Raw genomic sequence first — 22,213 nt, 5'->3', positions numbered from 1 at the left:
TCCGTCAATCCCTCTCTCTGTCGGATATGCGGAGTGTGTGATGGATCGTTAGCCAGCAGAACGACTTTAGCTTTGACAGCATGTTGGGTATCGGGCTTTAATGTGCTGCTTAATGTGTGTATGCATGTGAGACAGAGAGGGAGCGTGTCAGTGTATTTTTCTTGTATATTTCAGAAACTGAGCATGTGGGTGTGTGTGTCTTTGTGTTATTGATGTTTTGTGTGTATGCGTGTAGCCGGCATAATCTGCGCTAGAGGCCTTGTGCTGAGCAGAGCACTGTGAATATCACATTGAGACGTGTAATAACCGGATTAACACATACTACACAGAGGGCTCCCAAAACAGCTCCTTACATCCTTCAAACACATACGCACACACACACACACACACACACACACACACATACACATACACACATATAATGACACTACTTTGACATAGCTGTACAGATCTCATCCTTTGTTTTTGAATAACCAATTCGAATTCTTCACCTTAATCATTATTTGTTAGGGTGACAATATTCAGTTCACAGAACGGTCAAAATATAGGATTCTAGGAACTTTCCATGCTTCACAGAGTTATCATGGTTTCACAAGACTCATTAAAATAGGGAAATATAACTCTATTTTTAAAAAGGATCTACTATTCTGTACCATAGATGAAATGTTTTAATATTCCAGATGAAGCCAAACACAGTAGTCTAACTTGTATGAACATGTAACAAAAGTTTCACTCAAACAGCTCCCTCTTTTTAACGTTGTCATAGGACACTTCAGCTGAATCCTCTTGAATCCTCTTCTCAGCCACCAGGTCCTCACAGAAGCACAATTGTTATTTTACAAGATTGCTGTTCTTGTAGACTAAGTTTAGTGGAGGCCACACAGGGGCAGAGTAAATGCATGATAATGGGCTTCTAATGTACAGGGTCTCTGCTGCCCACCATCATTTAGAATAATAGTATAATCAGAAAAAAACAAGAACAAAACTTGCGTGAGTTATAATTCAGTCCTGTATAAAACCCATAAAATATACATTTATTTCAGTGAATATTTCAGTAATAGAACATGTACTCTCAAGAGTACACACATACAACACGCACAAGTGAACACAGTATATATAATATATAAGTGTAGTAACGTGTGTGTATGCACTGATGTGTGTTTCGTATGACCTGTTTACCTCATATTCAGACTACTGTTTGTCATTAAGCTTTGCACTGACTGAACTGCTTCCAGCTGCCAAGGCTGTGATACATGTGATGTTGCTTCAGTCTGTTGTCTGTCTTTCATCTCACCTTCAGTCGTACTTGCACATTAACCTTTGGTGAATGTTATGTATTCTGAATGTTTTCATGTACAGTTTATACACTGTAGTATTTACATAAATATTTTAATTGCTTATGAAGACATCTGAGATTAAACATTATTAGCTGAGACTGAGGCATATTTACACTTTAAATGCTTTTTAAAGGTGTTTATTGTTTGATATTGAAATATTCTGTTATCTAATAAATAATATGTTATCTAAATGCATGTGTGTATTAGCATTTGGTAATGGAATCAGACCTTGACTGGACTATAATTTTACTTTTGATACATTATAAAATATGAAAAACATGCACTGTAATTGGCCACTGGGGTGTATGACTCTTTACTTCGTCCTGTAAAATCCAAATGTCAGCTTCCTCTTGTTTGTTGTTGGTCACAACCAGTCTGTGTGTGTTAGTGGGTACAAGTTTTGTATGAAGGTGACATCTTGTTTATAATGACTGTAGATTGTGACACAATCAGTAAGCAGGACTGATGGAGCCACCAACATGGACCGGAAAGAAATATGCAGTGATGCTAAAATCAAAATACCAAAACCAAAAAGATATGAAAACTTTTCACAAAGCAGCATTTTAAATCTAACTACTTGGACATCTAACTTAAATGAAATGATAAAATAGATGACATGCCAAAAAAAATGGAAATAAAGAAAAGGTTACATGCAATACAACCCACGCCACCATATCTGTTCAAGGATCAGTGCAGTAGGAGGTTACACCGATAGAGCAACTCCTCCTCTGACACCAGTGTCATAGCAGGTGGGAGGTGTGGATGGCATTGACATGCTTACTGTCTTTATAGAGTCCCAAGTTAATTTGGCCTTGTCATTGTTAAATGCAAACTGGGAGAGGCTTCTCTTAAATGTCTCAATAAAAGTGCGCAGGCCCCATTGGTGCAGTTAATTGTACCTCATATACCACCTCTATGTGAGTGTTTTAAAACAGCCAGTGCCTATTTTCCTTTTCTTTTTGCAAGATTTTTCCTTTAGTCTTCCTCTTCTTCTTACTATCCCTAACATAACACAAGCTAACAACAGCTCTGTTTTACGGTAACAGGCCTCTATGATTTTACCCCAGTTCTTTAGGCACAGAGAAAATTCACACAAAAAATATGTAAACAATTATAAAAATTTGAAAGGATTTAAATTAAATAGGTAAATTTGATGATTGATTTAGATCAAATATTCTGGTGATGCAGATGACACACAAACCGCACTCTCTGCCAGTGTATCCATGTGATGCATGTCACAAATGTTTCTGAAGCAGTATCTTGGATGTCCTCTGATCTTAGCCTTATGTGTATGTTGGCTGTTCTGGCTTTGATTCTTTGATTTGGTCTTTCAGGGGCAGAGTCAGCGAAGAACAAAAGGAAGAGGACGAAGCTGCACACAGCGACCGACAGAGCGTCCTCTTGCTACAATGAGACACGCACACGCACACACACTCACACTAATATTGCTGCTTGTTCACTAATTTGCACACATATACACACAGATACATGTGTCAGATCGACTAAAGCAAGCAAACACACAGTCAGAAGTATGCATACAATGCAATTAAAATTGTGCTCATGTGGTGTGAAGGCTGGTGCAGATGAACTTTGATCCCTACAACTGAATCTAGGAGGGGGGCGGGGGACTCTTGTGTGCAAATATAAATATAATGCCGTGAAAAATATTGCCAGAAATTGAATAAATGCTTTTTTGATTGGAGTTATGATTTCTCTCTTGCACTTTTTGTGTTTGTGTTCATGTTTTCTGTGTACTGTCCTTTTATGTTACTGTTACATACTGTATGAAAAGGATGTGAGATACATGCTTTCAGATGGATTAGCTGAAGATATAAAACAAACGATGAGACAGACAAAGGACAGAAGTGGGGATGACGGGAAGATAAATAGTGAGTTAGATTTAATTCTCAGCAGGAGCCTGCTTGGATCCCTTTGATTGTGTGCTTTTGAGTGTGTGTGTATGTGTGTGTGCATCTGGATGTGTACTGCATGGGATGTGCATTGAGAGACAGCTGACTGCGATGCCAGTGTTACCTACAGGGGTTGAACGCACAACACTTTTCTCTTTTGTCATCAGTTTGTTCCTTAATAAGGTCAGGGTGGCACTGGATCAGGTCAGACTGTCTACTCACGCACACACCCACACACACACCGAGGATGCTCCTGCAGGTGATAAATTATGTTTGTAAGGGAGGGAATAAGGAACGTGTGCCAATGGACACTGCTGCCATCACTGTGTGTGTGCGTGCAGAAGTGAAGGAAGATAAAAACCAGGCACTGGAACTAGTTTGTCGTCTCTGTGGTGAATGTGCACATGTCCTACTGTGTGTGTGTGTGTGTGTGTGATTGTATGATTGTGTGTGTCTGTGTCTCTTCTCAGTTCTGCTGTTTTGCATTACTCCCCCAGCAGCCAGTCCTAATCTATCATAGCTGCCACTGTCCTCAGCTGAGTCCACAACCACCATCCACTTCTTCATCTCCTGCCGAGGCTCAAACAGGTAGACACACAGAAAAATCAAGTCTGTATGAAGACACACACACACTCAGAGGCAGAGTGAATGTCAAAGATGCCAACTCTGCGATTGAATTTAAGATTAAGGCGAATCTGTGCACTGCATGTGATTGTGTGTGAGTACGAGCACAAGTGTATATGTGGCCCTGCTCTTTACTTCAGTCACTATGGAGGGATATAAGAGTATTTTATTTGTGCCGACGTTAATCGCTAGAAGCTGACAGCAAAAGCCCTGTAATCCAGCAGCAGTCACCACAAGACTGATTGATAGCACGGGGACAGAGAGAAAAAGGCCCGAGATACCAAGAGATAGGCAAAGAGAGAGAGAGGTGAAAAGGTAGATCTTTGTTATTGTGTCCTTCACTGAGTTTATCACTTACTGTTTAGGAGAGGAAAATAACAGAGACATAAATCTGATGGATATCGAACCACTAGACTGGGTTTAAACAACTCTGAGATCTGCGCAATCTCTCCCTCTCCCTTGTTCTTTCTTCCCCTCTCTCACATCCACACACACATGCATACAAACAGGGAGGGAGAATAGAAAAAAAAGAGAGAGCTGACCTTTGTTAGATTTGGAGTTGTCTGTGATGTTGTTGATGCTGTCAGAAAGACAGTGAAACTGGAGGAGTTGACATTTAACTCCACTATATTAACTGACCCTTCTCCAGAACTGAAGTTCAGGTTGGGTGTGTTGCAAAAAAAAGCACACAGACAAATATGTTGGGTTATGAAACTAACTACTTTGATTTTAGGGGACTTTCAGTTAACTTTTTTTTTTAAACATCACATCTTTCACTTGTAGCAAATCTTATAGAAGAAGGCGGCTCCTTTGTTGCTTCACTCTGTGTCATTTTTTAGTTATTTTAGTGTTTTTTTGGGAGGAGGTGGGGTTGGCATTTGATTCAACAGCAGGTTGCACAGTGGAAACATTTTGTTCTGCTTCTGGGTGCATGTTGTTTCTTGATGAGACTCATTCAATTTCTCTCACCCAGAATGCCCTGAAAGGACTCCCTTCCTTTCACAGAGTCTCACAAGTCACCTACAGTAAGCCACAAGGGACGGCAGCTGCATCCATGTGTGACAATTTGAGTCCAAAAATAAACTGTGAAATGTGTCAAACGGAAGAAAGGTTTGCCCACTTTTTCTTCACTTTTTATGAACTCTCTAGGGAATCATCTGTTAATTTTTCATTGCGCACACTTCTGGCCTTTGTCTGTAGCAACGCTGTCTTCTAGAAACTGTGTTTATATAGCCTACAACTAATTGGCAACAGCAGATATGTTTAGGAGGAAATGAAAAGCTGGATAGATTATGTTTTCTAGTTACATAATGAGAAAATGTTGTTATTTAACATGTCTAGTCAGTCACAAAAATGTTTATACTGAATGAATCAGTAAAATGTTCACTGACAATGTGGTGCATAAGGAGTTTGTAGTTTTATTTACAATGTGAAGACTGAGTTAGAAAACACTAAAGGCCCCCTTCCAATTTCAAAACTGATAGACATTTTGTGAGTTGACTGTATTAATTGTGGGTTTACTGTGTCACTCATGCCAGTGACAGTACAGAGACTGTTAGATGTGTGTCTGTGGTAGGATGGTAAAAGGTGCCAGCAGGGGGCGCTCTGAGTTGAGCTGTGTCAGTGCGCATCGCTGTGGTGGGAATTACAGTAAGTTAAAGTTAAAGTTCAGTTAAAGTTCAGTTAAGAGATAGTAGAGCTGATGCAAACTGAGCTAACCCCATGATGATATGAAAAGCATTGCTGACTACTGTCATAAATATGTTTTGCACAGGTAAGAAGACAATAATGGGACTGTTATGGTGACAAAATCTAGTAAACTCCTGTAAATAGCGTAGACATTGGTTTGAGGTTGCATATAATACTGTGAATATGTAAGGCTGGGATATGTGTATGCACTGGAAGCCTTGGTGTACTTCACAGGCTATTGTGCACTAACTGGTAACATTAACAGCCATTTCTAGTGAGTAAAGCCTGTGAAATGTCTAATTTATGTACACCAACCCCGGTAGTTTGTTCAGTTTTGTTTGATAGCATTAATATGACATGTAGATAATGTTTTCTATGTTCAGAGTGTGCAAGAATATTGCTGGAATAGAGACAGTTGGCCAGCTAAGAAAACCTGTGAGCCTGGTAGACTGGAAAGTTGGATTTATTGTATTTACCATCCAGCAGATGTAAGAGGTAACAGGGCTAGTTAGACTACTGTAGGTTTATCAGTAAATTTAGTTTAATGTGTAATGTGATGTTTCCAATTAGTTAAACTGGGTAAGAGATGTGTCTGGAACATAAGAGAGCTACTCATGCAGATGAGAAAATATGTTTATTGTTGCATCAATGTTGTTTCTGTATGATTAAGGTGTATCTTACATGCGTAAATGTTTCTAGCATTGTGTACTGAAGGTTTAAAGTAAGTAAAATCCACTGAGAAGTTTAAAGCAAGACTGTAAGCTAAACTTATTACAGTGAAGTTCACAGTTCAGAGATAGTACTGCTGATGCATGCTGAGCTGAACAACACAATGATATGAAAAGTGTTGCTGACTACTGTCAGAAATGTGTTCTGCGAAGGTAACACCTGAAAATAAATCTGTTGCACCAGTTTGGACCCAGAGCTTCACTCTGAGCCTGTAACAACAAGGTATTTATTTCCATTCTTGCAGTATAATATCTGCTGTACTGGCAGCACTTGGTTAAGTTTAGGGAAAGATCATGGTCTTGGTTTAACACAGAAAGTCTAGGAAACATATCACAAGTAGATATTTTAGGGGGAAAAAAACAATTAAATGCATTGACAGAGTGTTCTGCATATACGGTCAGTGTAAACGTTTTGCTATCTTATAGATACAATCAGTAAAAGTGTTTCCTCATCATGTTAACAAAAGATACAATTTGGGTGGTTTCTTCAAAAATGTATTAATGTAATAATGTAAATGCATTATTTTTAGGAAGCTGTTATATGTGGGTTGTCTTGGTTGATATTGACAAAATTGGAAACAGCTGATGCCAATCTGCCAATATGAGCGTGACTTCAGTTTCCTCTCTGAACTAACACTATGCTTCATAATACTCAAAATGGCACACAAGTCTCACACCAAAGTGTTATTGTATCCATGTAACTCCCAATTCTAGTACTCTATCTGTGTATATGTGATGGAAATGCACTCCTCAGCTTGGCACACTTGTCTCTGCTGCTCAACCACAACATGATTACCCTTGACCCCAAGAACACAGCAGGAGTGAAACATATACCATCAGTGTTTTTATATTTTACCTGCATGCCTCTTCTAGTACACTATCTACATCACTGCTGTGTGAATGACTGGCTTCTTTCCTTCGCTGGTTGTCAAGTTGGAGGCATATTTGCTATCTAATCATGTTCCATGTTGTCTATTGGAGCCCTCATTACAGGAGAAGGAGAATATGTGTTGTCTGTCATCTGTGAAACATAAAAGCCTCGTAGCTACTTAGTTTTTGTGGGCGGCTGTATGTGTCTACCCTATTATTCCCAGGCTCTGAATAGACATAGCGGTGAAGTGTAACACAGGTGTGGGATGACTTAGCTGGCAAATTGCGAAAAATAATAATGGAATATCTTGTTTGTGCACATATGAACACCACATATATGCTCATAAAAGTACAACCCTGCATCTTAGAGGATAGATAGATAGATAGATAGATAGATAGATAGATAGATAGATAGATAGATAGATAGTGTTCTTACTATACCTGTTTTGTGGACTTATTATTATGTGTTCCTGACTATGTCACTGCGGTGTCCACGCATGTTGCAGCCTACCTAGTTTTAACTTAGCTGTGACTCACTATTACTTTCAAGGTTACAGCCCCGTCTACACTTAAATGACCCCATACACTGGGGATGGAAGTACAGAATGCCCAGGATGGAAAGTTCAAGCGGGGAAAGTTATAATGGAAGGGAGGAGAGAGGGAGATGAAGTGAGAAAATATGAAGAACAGAGAGGCTGAGGAGGTAGAGGATAGAAATTAAAGAAAGGTGAATAGAGGACATGAAAGAAATGGGGCGGCACTAGGAGTGAGAGGCTATCTAGTTTGATAAGGAAATGTATTTTCCTCTCTCTCTCTCCCTTTATGGACATTCCTCTTCCTCCATCTGTCTGTCAATTTTCTCCACCTTGCCCTCACTCATTTCTTCAACCCATACTTTCCTAACACCACCCCTTAAGTCCTCCCCTGATTTCCGTCTTCTTGTCTTCTTCTTCTCACCAACACATCTTCCTCTATTGCTCTCTTTTTCTCTTCCCGCCTCTCCACTCCTTTCTCCTTTAATCCTTCCATTTGTCCCCTCTCCCTCCTGTTCGGCGGCAGGTCCCAATGCCCTGGCTGAGCGACTGGGACCCACTGACAAATCGATACATCACTATAATTGATTCTGTCGGGGTTCAAAGTGTTTAATGAGAGCCCCCCTCCCTCCCCCCTCCTCCTCCTCCTCTTTTTGCACGTGGGCTTTGGCGCAGTCCAGTTTAATGGTTAATGAAGCGAAGGCATTCATGTGCAGTGAAGTGCTGCCATGGGTGGGTGAGGGAAGGGGGCTGCAGGGTGAGGTAGGTGAGGAAGGTGAGGGGGTGTGGGGAGAGGGACGGCAGGGTCGGGGTGTTGAGGGTTAATAAGAGCAGCTCCCTAGGTGATGGACTGGTCTGGCTGGTTAATTAGAACAGGTAAAGGCTCGATGTAAAAATGTCTGGCTTTGGAAGAAAAGAACCATGTGCCAGGTAGAAAGTAAGTGTGTGTGTGTCTGTGTGTGTGTGTACACTCAGCTTTTAGTTGCTCACAGTTTCTCTTTGACAACATCATTCTTGTAATCTGTCGGTTGCAGTTTGATCAATTACAGTCCGTTCCATCTCTGACTCACTCCTTCAGTGGATAAGGCACACAAACTCACACACATACAGATGGCAGGGATAACATTAAGCAGAGTGAACCATAAAAGAAAGACGGCAGCAGAGTAATAATTTAAAAAAAAAAGGAATATCAGGGAAAACAAAAAGCAAAGGCAGCCAAAGATTAAAAGATGCATTTGTTTTTCAGCTGAAAGAGTGCAAAGGGCCAAAGAGTGGAAACAAAAGAGGGAGAGACAGAGGTGATGTAGTGTGTTTGTGATCTTGTTTTTGTACTGAATGTGTGTGTGTGTGTGTATAGTGGGGATGGGGACTCTTATGGACAGTGAATCATTAATACCAGCAGCCTGTAAGACACTAATGAATAACATGGGAATATATCTGATCATCGTTTGCTTCTCTCCTCTCCCCTTAACTCTTCACACTCTGTTCTCTCCCTCTCTCCTTTCTCTGCACTAGATTCAGTTCTTCCGACTTTAATGAGAAACACCTGTTAGAGCTCCTCGTTAGGCATCCCTTCTTCAAGCCCCATTACACTTCTAGTTATGGGGCTTTTTTCCTATCTTTATTCAGGAGCGTGGTCTTTCAATTTGAGAGCATGATTTATTGATTTCACGTTCAGATTTTGTAATTCTTTCCCTCAAAACCCTGCCCTCGCACTCTATATAGCCCCTGCTTGCGTTTAGCTTTGCTCTGCTTCTGCTCAAACTGTATGCTTGCACTCAGATATAATGTTGCTTGAACAAATTTCCTGCTCCAGCTTCAGCCCTTCTCCTCACACTCAGGCTGCTCGTGAAACATCTGCTCTCAGATTTCTGCTCTGCTCTTGGATTGTTTGTGCAACAACCTCAAAATCCCAAACCATTAGAAAGCCAGGTGAAGTGTTGACCAATGAAATGATCCCTGCCCCCTTGTGGGCACATTTGCTTTGCTTCTACGAGTGTCCCATACGGGCAGTTACTCTTTAATCGGGTTCATCCACTCCCGCCCTCCAAGGCTTCATTAAATGTACTTTCCTTGCTTCTTCACAACTTTTGGAATAAAGGGACAGTTAATGAATAAACCAGCGCCCATACTTTTTGCTATACTATAATAGCTACATATAATAGTAGCCGTATAGCCTCCCGTCGGTGTGCTACAGGAGAAAATGACATCACCTTCATGACTCAGGAGCAGGAGCCTAGAGGACCGCAAAATCAAGGACCTTTTTTGTTTTAATGGTGCTATTACTTCCTTCAAAATGAATTGGTTAAGTCATATTTGCAGCACGACAATACATCCTTGATAATATGCTTGGCTTACATGAACACTGTTGCTAGGCAACAAACAACAAAATGGACGCAGCTGTAGGAGGACAACCGTTTGTTCAATTCTGTCAACAAATCTTTGATTCTTAAGAAAATAAGAGACAGACTCCCTGGATTCCTAAATTTGTAAGAGCAGACCCTTGGCCTGCAGAACTGACCTTTGTAACCCTCCAAGTGGGGATTTGATCAGTGATGCTCAATAGACTCAGAAAGACCTCCTAGAAACCATTTCGATAAGGTGAATTACGACACTTACTAAAAGCATGAAATGACCCTAAAGGCCACTTGGACCGGAGGAAAACAACTCCCACCTTATAGCTGGAAGACAGGCTCTTATCACCAAAGCCATAAACTAATCCACATTCCTGAGGACTTCGTGAAGCCCCTTTCAAATCTGAGACAAACCTGAATTTCATGTCAATTAAATGACTAATCACCATGTAACTTATATCATGTTATTTGTCATGTAAATACAAGGAGAATGGTATAACTTTCATAGGTGTATGACTATCTACTAAAGAGATATAAGACTTAGATTGTATTATCCTTTTATACTAACAGGTAACAATACTGCTCCTCTATTGACAAAAGTTAAATTCCCTTATGTGAAGAGTTAATGAATGTTTAATAACCATGTATTTGTATTTTAAGTGTTTAACTTGTGATCTATTAACCTCATAAACAATCATATTTTAGTAGTTAAATTAGACAAGTAGTTTGGTTGAAAGAATGAAGTTTCTAAAATAATAGGAATGTAAAGATAATATTTCAAGGATTTGAGTTTAAAGTTTCTTTTATTGTTAAACAATAGTCACATTGAATGCTTTTATATTATGAAGTAAGTTATGTCAACTTATATATAATATGTTTCTGAAAGTAATCTAATCACATAAATGTTGCCTCACTTTATTTCCTTTCACTATAGTATTAAACTTTATTTCAGTAAATGGTTTTAGTTGTGTAAATAGTTTGAGAAAGTTGAATCAATGAAGGTTATATGCTTAGACATCATGAAGTGTTAATATGAAGGTTAATGTTTGTTATTAGAAGAACTGACTTATCATGAATCATGTGAATTTCTTAACTGTTTTTGAATGGTTTTACAAATATGATACAAGCTGAAAGGACCGTTATTAATGAGAAATATCATGAATGCTTGGACACTATGAAAAGAATGTGTTTACAGCTTTAATGTGAAATAATAGGCAACAGTGACTTGAAGTGTGAGTTTTTGCATGTAAAAATTCAGAATTAAATTTCACCAAATTCCTTTACTTCAGGAGACACAGGCTGCAAACCACAAGCCACACCTAAAGCTCCTAGAACAAAGAAAATGAATATTCATCAATAATTTGGCACGAAACCCTTTTGAACACACCCAAATTCCTCCCGTTTTATTCTAACTTATAAAAACAGCCTCAAAGAGATTCCTCTTTTGTATCCCAGCTAGCACTCACACTTTGGTTTCTTTTACATTTGTAGTTCATTTTTTCCTCAGTTAGCTATTTTTAATTACATTTCACATTACATACAAATAAATAACAACACTGGATGTTGTTTCATACATCATACTCATTTTATTTTACAGTTTGGCAGTACATTAGTTTCTATTTGTAGCACGCACATTTGGTTAACTTTTGTACAGTCATTAGTTTAAGTTGTTCTAATTTTCATTTTTTGAGTTACCAGTGTTGGGGTGCTGCTCCTGGAGGACATCTGGCCAGGCCTGGGCAAAGGATGTGCACCAGGACATTACAAGGAAGTGGCCAATTGGGTCATACCAAATCCTGCCACCTCATAGGGAGGAACTGTTTATTTCAAGTTTAGTCATATTGTTTGTTTCTCTATATTGAATGTTTAGTTGGGTATTTTTGGTTTAGTTGATTTAGTTGAGTTAACCTGTTTTGGGGGGGAATTCTGTTGTTTATTGCTTAGTTGGTCGTGTTTGTCATTTGTCAGTTACCCCTCTTGTGTTATGGTCTGATCAACCAGTATATATGTTCCCCTTTGTGTTCATTTTGAAAGGTCTGTTAGTAGGCTTAAGTTCACTTTAGTTGAGTTCTGTTTATTTAACCTCTTTTATGGGCCCTGAACTTTATTTACATATTTTGTCATTTGTGCCTTTTTTTTTTGTTGCATTTTTTGGGTAAAATAAAACCCCCCTTTTTTGAAACCACCTGAGTCTCCTTTGTCTGCCAGCTCGGTCCCTTACAATCAGCAATGTATGTAAACTTGACAATGAAGGCACTCAGATGGATGCTGGGATTAAAACCGTTTAGTTATCATGTTTCTGCAGCTGTTACCGAGGTGCATTATGGGGAATTGGTGGTTTCCACCCTTGGACGTTCAGCTATCGTTGTTGACTCAACCCGTTTTCAAGGTGAGTAAAATTCATTATAAAATGAGTGCAGTGGTGTGCAGGTGTGAAGGTGTGAACACGTTTTTAATATTTAGACACAAGACTGTGTTCTTCCTGGACTGTAACGTTCACTAAAACAAACTTTTCGCTTTAGCTTAAGTAATGTTAGCCAGCAAGCTAAATTTACTGCTTTGTCATGCCCAAATGTTAGCCAATGAGCTGATATATACCTCCATGATAACTTTGTGGACTTCATGTCACACAGACCAGCAAAAAGTAGATTAAGAGTTGTAATATCCCGCTAGCATTAATCTAGGTGAGTTACACCTCTGACCTCGGTTGCTCAGTTGCTGTCAATCATACCTCTGTTACTCACAAGATAACGTTAGCTAGCCCCCCCCACCTCCTGCTCTTTCCTTCTCTCCTTATTTTTTGGTAGGCACACAAGAAAACTTGTGCATGTGAAATGTGCTTGTAGAGTTTTTCTCACCTTTGTCTAATTAATACACTTAGCTTCTAATTTCTGTAGTTATGTAGGTGTAATTTCAGTTTGTGAGCTGGACACATACAGTTTATTCCAGCAAATTTGCTGGTATAGGAGCAATTTTATGGCATGTCTGCGGTGCTTGTTGACGGCTCTTTTTTCCTTCATCCGCCTGGGCAAATGCTTACTGCTGCTATCAGCTGTAGAGCTGGTGGACACAGTGAGGTGTGAGTGGGTGAGGAGGTTAGGTTAATGCATGGAGCGGTCAAGCGACATGGTCATCTTTACACAATGCGCACCAAGTTACAGCAGCACATGAAAAAAAAAATCCTCCAATGTCTGACTGTATAGTACTTTCTCACTGTAATAGTATCATGGAACATTTCTCCCAGAAAGATTTCCGAAATACTAGTTAAAAAAGCTCCATTCTGACTGTGCAGTCAGTATGATGAACTTTTAACTAGATGTGAGGGTTTCCATTATTAAATCAACTGTTGTGAAAGTGGAATTATGCTGTACAAATACTGATGCTGGCATGGCGATATTGCAGCAGCCCCCGGAGTATTCCCACTGATATGCTGCATAACTTGGCTAACTGCCCTTTGCTGTAATCAAAATAACATCTTGTTGGAATACATGACTAATATTAAGGAGAGAAACTATGTGCAAAAATTACTGTATGGTGAAAACAATATAATTATGACTCATATCTTCCTTCTTGTTTTAGGTCTGTGTAGCCAAATGAACTGGTAACTTTCTCACATTGTTAAATTTATCATTATTACAATTGTCCTGTAGACTAATCATATACAGTCTGTTGTGTCAAGGTAAATCTTAAGTAATAATATAGAGATCTTGAGACTCACATGCAGGTGTTATCAATAAAAGTTCAGCTATACCACCAACAAGTCATATCAATGCATTATACCAGTGGTTCCCGACCTGGGGGTAGCAACCCCATGGGGTGTTACGAGGGGGTGTCAGCAGGTTGCGGGGAAGGTGCTAAAATAAATTAATATGATTTAAAAGAACACAATTTTTTAGGAAAGAACAAAGTTGGTGCAGAAATGTGGTTGTAATAGCATTCATAACTGAGTCTGTTTTTTTTTCATTACATTTTTCCCCAGGTCTAAGTGATCACAACAGCAGCGTTCTTTTCTTTTTTGTTGTTGTTGAATGAGGTGGACTTTTAACTTTTTTCTGTGAAAATCGCAAGAGAATCATTGAACATTACAAAAGTAGCCACAGACATTACGGAACAAACTGTCCACTACCCTGCATATACACAGACTTTGCACAATATTTCACATCAAAAATATCCTTGCAGGTCCATCTGCAAGATCATGGGGTCATAGAAAGTGGATCTACTGGACTTGTTGGCTTCAAACTAAAATGCTCCCCATGTGACTTTAAAGAGGCAATGGCTTAAAGCAATATATTAGTCCTCCTGGTAAACATCTGAGGAATGGGGAAACTGTTACCTGTCCTTTAACCAGTGTCCTTTCAAATCAAACAAATTCTCTAGTTTGCCGTTGTCACCCACATTCTACCTTAAAAGACTTTAAGACAGCTTATTGTACAAGAAAATGAAATTGACGACTTGACAGAATGTGAAATAGCTGTTGAATTGCAGTCAGATGTTACTGACAGTGATATTCTTGTACCATTTGAGGATAATTCTGATAATGGAACAGAGCACCATGATACTGCTGAAAAATTCAGGAAAGGCTTGCATCTTTACTTCTGCGACCGCAAGCTGTCTTTGCATGTTTCCAAATTAGCTACTCAGGAAATAGTCAGTGAATTGGTGTTTTGGTTGGTGACCTAAACACGTATACACGTATATACAGTTAAAAATGTACTCAGAAAGCTCTGTTGTGACATTGATGAAAACTCAGTAGCTTTAACAGATGTCTTACACAGCCTCAGTCCACTCAACTCCATTTCAGAAAGTGGGTGTCTGGGATCGGAACAAAAAATGTTATCCTATTTCAAAGTAAAATTGTGTCATACACTCAACTGAATATGTTTTAGATTTGCCATAAAAAAACCCATTTCTTTATGTTCCAGTTCTAAAAACTCTGCAACTATTGTTAAATAAGGGTGATATGATTGACAAAGTTTTAGAAGCAAGTACAAAACAAGGCCATTACAAGACCTCGTTTGATGGATTATATTTCAAGGAGAATCCACTTCTGTCAGGGGAAGATCAATACATTACTTTAGCTCTCTATATTGATGATGTTGATGTCTGTAACCCTTTAGAAACCTCAAGAAAAAAACATAAACTGTGTGCAACATACTGGGTAATAGCAAATTTACCTGTTAAATACAGATCGTCATTGTCAGCATATGCTTTGATCTCTTATGCAGAAGTGTTGATGCTGAGACATTTGGATATGAGAAGATTGTAGAACCACTTATAAAAGATCTTCAACTGCTTGAAAACAAAGGGATTTACATCAATAGGTTGGGAACCAGTTTTAGGGGCACAGTTTTGTATGTATCATCTGATCATTTAAGAGCACATTCCTATGCTGGTTTCCAGGAGTCCCTTAATGTTGATAAGTTTTTCTTTGGCCAGTCGTAGTGATATTCAAAGTTGTTCTTTACAGAGTGGGTTATTTTTGTAGCTATTATAGTAAAATTAAACATATGGGTGCTGATATATACATTAACTGTCCTTTTCTTCCAAAATTCATAAAGAAAGCAAGGGAAGTACATTTAATGAAGCCCTGGAGGGCGGGAGTGGATGGACCTGGTTAAAGAGTAACCGCCCGTATGGGACATTTAAAGAAGTAAAAAAAGAAGGAAATGTGCCCGCAAGGAGGCAGGGATCATTTCATTGGTCAACACTTGGCCTTCTTTTGGTTGGGGATTTTGACAGGGTTGTTGCTCAAATAATCTGAGAGCAGACATTTCACAAGCATACAGGAGCAGCCTGAGTGTGAGGAGAAGGGCTGAAGCTGGAGCAGGAAATCTGTGCAAGCAGCATTATATCTGAGCACAAGCATACAATTTGAGCAGTAGCAGAGCAAAGCTAAACGCAAGCAGGGGCTATTGAAGTACGAGGGCAGAGTTTTGAGGGTATGAATTACAAAATCTGAACATGAAATCAATAAATCATGCTCTCAGATTGAAAGACCACGCTCCTGAATAAAGATAGGAAAAAAAGCCTGAAAACTAGCCCCTCTCCTCTGTACAGCATGTGTGTGTGTGTATGTACACTTTCTATCTTTGGTTCAATTATCAAAATATTCACTTGTGAGGATGGCATTTTCCAAATTTTCAGAATATAGAAGGTGAGGTTTTGGGTTTGTCAGATTATTAGAGTTAAAAATTATGTGGTAGGAAAAGGGAAAAAAAAATCATGTATGTGGATGCTCCTGTTTTTGCAGTGCATGAATTTTATATACATTGTTGTTTATTTACATACAAAAAAGGAAATGCAGACTTTTGTTAATGCAGCTTGCTTATGTATGTGTTCATTACTTTCCTATATGTGTATGCATTAAAGGATAAGTCTAGTAATGTTCTCTAGATGAATCTGGCGGCTGATTAATGTATTGCACTCTCAAGTGCTGCTGCCATTACTGCATCTGCAGAGTGGAACTGAACACATTTACACTGACATTGGAAGCACTGATATTTGGGTTAATCACGGTCTGCAGTTAAACCTCACCATCACAGATGAAGGAAGTCTGTGTGAATGTGGAAATGCTAGTCTGAAAATTAGTTTATGACACGTACGTACTGCTTCTGTCTGACCTCCACAGTCTGGACGAACTGCTGTGTGGAGTAGCTAATTAAACCCAGCAGGAATTACTTGCTTATGATTTAAATCATCAAACTCCATGATTTCTTGCATTGTAATCTACGATGGAGTACTACGGTAACTCTAAAGGGGAAAATATATCTGGTATTTTAAGGAAACAGTTGCAAATTTATGAAACAAAAAAGTTGAGAGAATTAAGAGATTTAACTAACTGTAGGCTAGTAGTCTATGGACTTTTAGGAAATGCTAAAACATGCACGTATACTTCAGCCAACCTAATCTAAGCATAACATGGCTCTCATACCCTCTTAGAAACCTACTTTAATCTGACTTTTTTCCTCAAAATAATGACTTTTTTCCTAAAAAATAAAAATAAAAACAAAAAAACAGCTTTATTCTTGAAACAATAACACTTTCTTTGCATAATATTTTGATCATTCTCAAATTCTCAGACTGTTTTTTTTTGTTTGTTTTTACCTACAGCGGCCCCAGCACAGCCTGCATAGCGAAAGCAGCACATTAACAGAGCAGCAGCTTCAGTGCTCCTTCTGTTTCTACACAGGATCCTTTCAGGTACAGTACTGAGTGTATGTTGTGTTTTGGAAGTTTTCAGAGCCTCACACGCAAAAACTGTAGTGTATGCGGGTAAAACAGAAAAAAATAGACTTGAAGTTTAAAAATACGCTACAGGTCACGGTTAAGTGAAACGCAAGCTGATAAATGGCCTGTGTAGACAGCTGTATTGATTAAAATAGAAGCGTCTGTTCTGTGAGACACACGACTGAAAAATGCGGCTGAAACACTTTCTGTGTAGCACAAGCTAATGGCTTTTACTTTCTGTCCGTCCCCCCCATAGTCTCAGTTTGTTGTTGATGCAGCTTATAACAGCACAGCCCGCAAAAGACCACTAGCTGTTTGTTAAAACATGTTGTTGAAAAATAGAAGTTTTGTATATTTTATTTTAATATCTGTTAATGACTATGTTTTCAACATATAACCAGTTCTGCAGGATCTCCTGAACAGATTTCTTGGCAAAAGCAGTTAAAAATTGAGATCCTTTACATACGTTTCAGTGTTATATGCCACTGCAGTAATGGCAGATTGTCTATTTCTGCTTGCAACCTGGACTCGTCTACATTGTCAACAGAAAATACTAAAACCAACAATGAATTTATCCTACTGTCAAGTATTGTCTGTGTATCCAAAGTCTGGATACTAAAGTTTATTTTGAGTCAGTTATACTGTACATACCATACTAATGCACCAAATGTGTATTAATCCACAACTGAAAATAGTCACCAACAAATGCCCTGTTTACTAAAGTTTACATATACATTATACATTTTGCTAAAAAATACAAAAAAATACAAAATACAGCGCTCAGCTGTTTTAGTAAATTATTTATCTTTTTTTTTTTTTTAAATGAAAGTATATATGTGTGATTTTTAAAGATTTACATCTTCAGTAGGAACAAATGGGCTTGGGGCAAAGTGCCACACACAGGGTAGGGATGTTGGAAAGTATTAAGAGACGGACCAATTCCCTGCTGATTCGGTGACAATGACAAAAATATAGAATGTCGCCAGCCTTATTCTTTAAAGTGTATCTCATCATGAGTTTGTGTGTGTGTGTGTGTGTGTGTGTGTGTGTGTGTAACAGAGAGATGTGTGAGTGAGTGAGTGATATATCGAGTATAATGTTCCATTTATATAGATAGGGATCCTGCTCCTAAGCCAGTGGGGTTCATTAACTTCTTCATGATGATGATAAATGTTGTGCTATATAACATATGAACAAATGCAGCAGCGTAATACCAAACTGGATTCACTTTTATTTTTTCATGTCTTCCATTAAGCCACTTTTCACTTCTTCCCTCTTTTGTTCATTCTTTTACCCATCCTCCCTCTTATCGTCTTTTTCTGCCTCTCTGTTTGTCATGCTAACACTCAGCCTATGTTCTTGTGTCTTTAACTCTCTGGGCCCCATTTTAACGATCTAAAGCGCACAGCCTGAAGCACATGGCGCAATTGCATTTAGGGTGTGTCCAAATCCACTTTTGCTATTTTAACGGTGGAAAAATGTTCACTGGGCCAGGCGCGTGGTTCAAAGGGGTCGTCCTTTGTCTCCTAATTAATCATGGGTGTGTTTTTGGTGTAACACGCTATAAACCAATCACAGTGTCATCTCCCATTCCCTAAAGAGCTAGGTGTGCTTGCACCTTGGCAGATTGCTATTATGATTGCGCATTTGCCAATTAGTAAGAAGGAATGCTTCTCTGCAGAGGAAACGGATCTGCTCGTGCGCAAACAAGCACACTTGCCTCTGCAGCTCCTGGACCCTCCTGTGGTCAGCCACAGACCACCAGTTTAAGATCCTGTTCATTAATTTGCTGCAAATTTATCTTTGTTTGGTTTTTGAAAAGGTTTATTTTTTTAATGACAGCTTTGGTTTCTTTAAAATCATTTTGTTCAGTCATGGAGTAACAGATCAAATCAGCAGGGTTTTAATTGCTGAAAGTATGGAAACCTGATCACTGTACTCTCAAAAATGTTAAAGAATATTTGTTAAATATTGTTCAAAAATTAAATCATTAATTTTAATCATGTAAAGAATCATCAACACAGTTATCAGGACTTGATCAGCTCTCCAAGGTTCTGATCTGGCTGCTGGCAGCAGCTAGAAGCTGTGCATATTTATTTCCTTCTTTAGTTTAATAATTGTTTCCACCTCATTTATTTCCTCGTGTTCCTCGTGTCATCATGTATTGATGCAGCAGGAAAGTCGATCTGTGTCTGATCTGTTGTTGTCTGTCTGCTTAAATACCTACATGTGTTGCCACGATTTGGTCAAATAATTAAATAATTTAATCCATCATTACTGTAATTAGTTAATTCTGATAAACATTATGCCCAAGCATTATGACATGTATTTTTTAAAATGTGTTAATATACACAATAATAATCTTTCACACTGTAATCCTTTTATTTGTTACCTTTTGCATGTTTGTGCGCTGCTGCGTGTCCTGTGTGTGTAACAAACAGAGTGTATGTTGTTCACCCGCCTGTATAGGTGCACATTACTGTCTTGATAACACGCCCTTAAAATAACAGTGAAACACTGCACCATTGACTTCAGACCAGGTTTTTGTTGGTCAATAGCGCAATCACTCTCTGCTGCCTCAAGATAGCAATGCGCCGACAATGCCCCTGACCACACCTTACTTTTAGACCAATACATCCATGGGCGCACTGATGGGCGCAAGTGCCTTCGCTATTTTAACAACGTGGGCGCTGGGCGGGAAAATGACAACTGCGTCAGTCTTAAAATAACAAAGACACTTGCGCTGCGCTTGGCGCCGCTTTGCGTCGCGCGTAAGATAGGGCCCTCTGTGTTCATAGCCTCTTTAAATGTGTTCATTTTCTATCATTTTACTGTCTTTATCAACATTTCTCTCACATTTCTCCCTCTGACTCTTGCTCTCACTTTCTGTCTCTGTCCTCGACAGCACAGACACAACTAGTCTGCCCCTCAGAAATATGTGTGTATGAGACTGCCAATGAGGTGATTAATGGCTTGTTTGTTTGTCTGTGTGACTATACCCATTCCCGTCTTCCTAATTAAAGATATTTGCTGATTTCGCTGGGCCCCACCCGTGTAGCGCTGTTTATACAGCTGATTCTTACAATACAGTTCTTGCTGAGGGCTGTTAAGCCGTTGCTCTACAGTGGTTTAATGAATGTCTCTGAACTTACTTTTTGAAGGGGGTGGGATGATTATTTTTGTCAAGTGCAGACATGCCCAGCGTATTAAGAAAGCTCCCTGTGAATGTGTGTGTAGTGTCTGGGTTTGTGTGTCTAAAAATGCAAGCGTTTGCTAGTTCACGTGAGTGTTTCTATATGTTTGTTGTCCTAATTATCTTTCCCAGGAATGCTTGCAGTTTTTTTTCTTTTTAGGGGGAGATAGTTGGATAATGATGTTCTTTTCTTCTTTACTTAGATTGGGGAAACTTTCCAGAAACTCAACAGAAATTATGACAGTTGACCAATGTGCTACACACCAGAGCAAGTGTTGACTTATCTGTATGTGTACACCAAAAGATATGAGTATTATATAACGTTTTTTTAGTAGTATATTTGCCTCATTCTCAATACCTCTCAGGCACATTGCACAGCACCTGTAGTGCTGCATTTTAAAAAGCATAGAAAGCTTCTTTTACCATATCAAATCCACAGCTGAGTTCACCAGATACTTATAGTGATCGGGGTCAAAAGAGATCCAGGCTTTTGAGACAAGCTGTTATTAGAGAGTGAGCTTTTTTTTTTAAATATCCTATTCATGCTTTATTATCATGTTTGGCATGTTTTATCATTTTTTAGTAAAAAGCCTTGCTGTTTTCTCATCTGCTCCCATTGCTGTGTAACTCTTATTGTTGTTAATGTACACACTCCTTCATGTTGTCATGGTACATAATGCACTATTCTACATTCCTATTTCATCCACTGACTGTGGTGATTCTATTAAATTGTACTGTTGGGCCTCAAACCACGAGGTCACACAGAGAAGGCCTACATGTACCCGCTGAGGCTTGATCACGAGGTGCTCTTTCCTTTGTCCCCCTGAGACAAAGGAACAGCACCAAAAACGCTGCTTACAGAAAATGGGTCCATTGCAAACTCCATTTCCAGTGATGCTTTGCAATTTTCACACCTCAGCAGGGAACAGTCAACATACAGTCTCTCATTGGCAGAGACACTCTTGCACAGCGAAGCGTCCTGATGACACAGCCAAGACATCACCACCCCTTTTAAATCAGAGCACGCCCTGAAAAATGCGCCATTCCATGTTGAACTGAACTCGGGGGAAGTTACTGCCGTCCGTACGTGCACTCTCTGTGGACAAAGGAACCGCTTCTCTCCCTCTCACGATCGCTTTCTCTCCTTCTTCCCTCTCTTGCGACTAACACGCACACACATATACACGCACCGACACCCTTTAACACATCTGATGGTCAGATAACGTCGGATAAAGCGCTGCTCTATTCGCCGTTATCCACCATCAGACACGGAATTTAATGAGTGCAAGACGCTGACCACCAGGCGACGCCATCTTGATATTGTGTAACCCAGACACTGCCATACTTCCGCCATTCGGTTCTGGCGTGACACGACTTCCTCCCATAGTCATGTCCACATTGCAGACCGACGACGTCATCACGTCAGGCCCCGTCACCATCTTGTCACACACACACTCACACACACACACATGCATTCCCCTGCATGTGCTCAACCCTGTATATAGCTGTTTGTGTTTGCTTAGGTAGAATTAGATTTTAGGACAGTTGTTTGTTGAATGAAACATTTGTTAACATTGTTAATCTTGCTAAGTTTAATAAATACTGTTACATCTTTAAAGAGAAGTTCTTTTGTCATTATTGTGTTTATTGTGTGGCTGATATATCTCTCAGATATTAACATTCTAGGTGAACTCCTTTTATGAGACTACCTTGTTTGGTTCCCGGTTTCCGGGTATTGCCCTGTATTT

The 22,213-nt window shown here is 39.3% G+C and overlaps 1 protein-coding gene and 1 long non-coding RNA gene across 2 annotated transcripts in view; both read left to right on the top strand.

The window, feature by feature from the left end:
- The window catches only part of zbbx (zinc finger, B-box domain containing), a 58,521-nt gene extending 55,482 nt beyond the window's left edge, over nucleotides 1–3,039 (top strand). The window contains exon 21 of the mRNA XM_044354784.1: nucleotides 2,672–3,039. Coding sequence (XP_044210719.1) covers nucleotides 2,672–2,750 — 79 coding nt within the window. The 3' untranslated portion in view covers nucleotides 2,751–3,039. The remainder of the gene's footprint in view (nucleotides 1–2,671) is intronic.
- An 8,513-nt stretch (nucleotides 3,040–11,552) lies between these two features.
- Nucleotides 11,553–21,599, top strand: LOC122983418. Its single transcript, XR_006403681.1, has 3 exons — nucleotides 11,553–12,434; nucleotides 17,156–17,245; nucleotides 20,669–21,599. It is a non-coding gene; the product is annotated as an uncharacterized LOC122983418 (long non-coding RNA).
- Nucleotides 21,600–22,213: the final 614 nt, after the last annotated feature.

Source organism: Thunnus albacares, chromosome 6 (assembly GCF_914725855.1).
Source record: "Thunnus albacares chromosome 6, fThuAlb1.1, whole genome shotgun sequence".
Taxonomy (NCBI): Eukaryota; Metazoa; Chordata; class Actinopteri; order Scombriformes; family Scombridae; genus Thunnus; species Thunnus albacares.
Note: the sequence above shows the minus strand (reverse complement) of the source record. Positions and strands in the feature narration are given on the sequence as shown.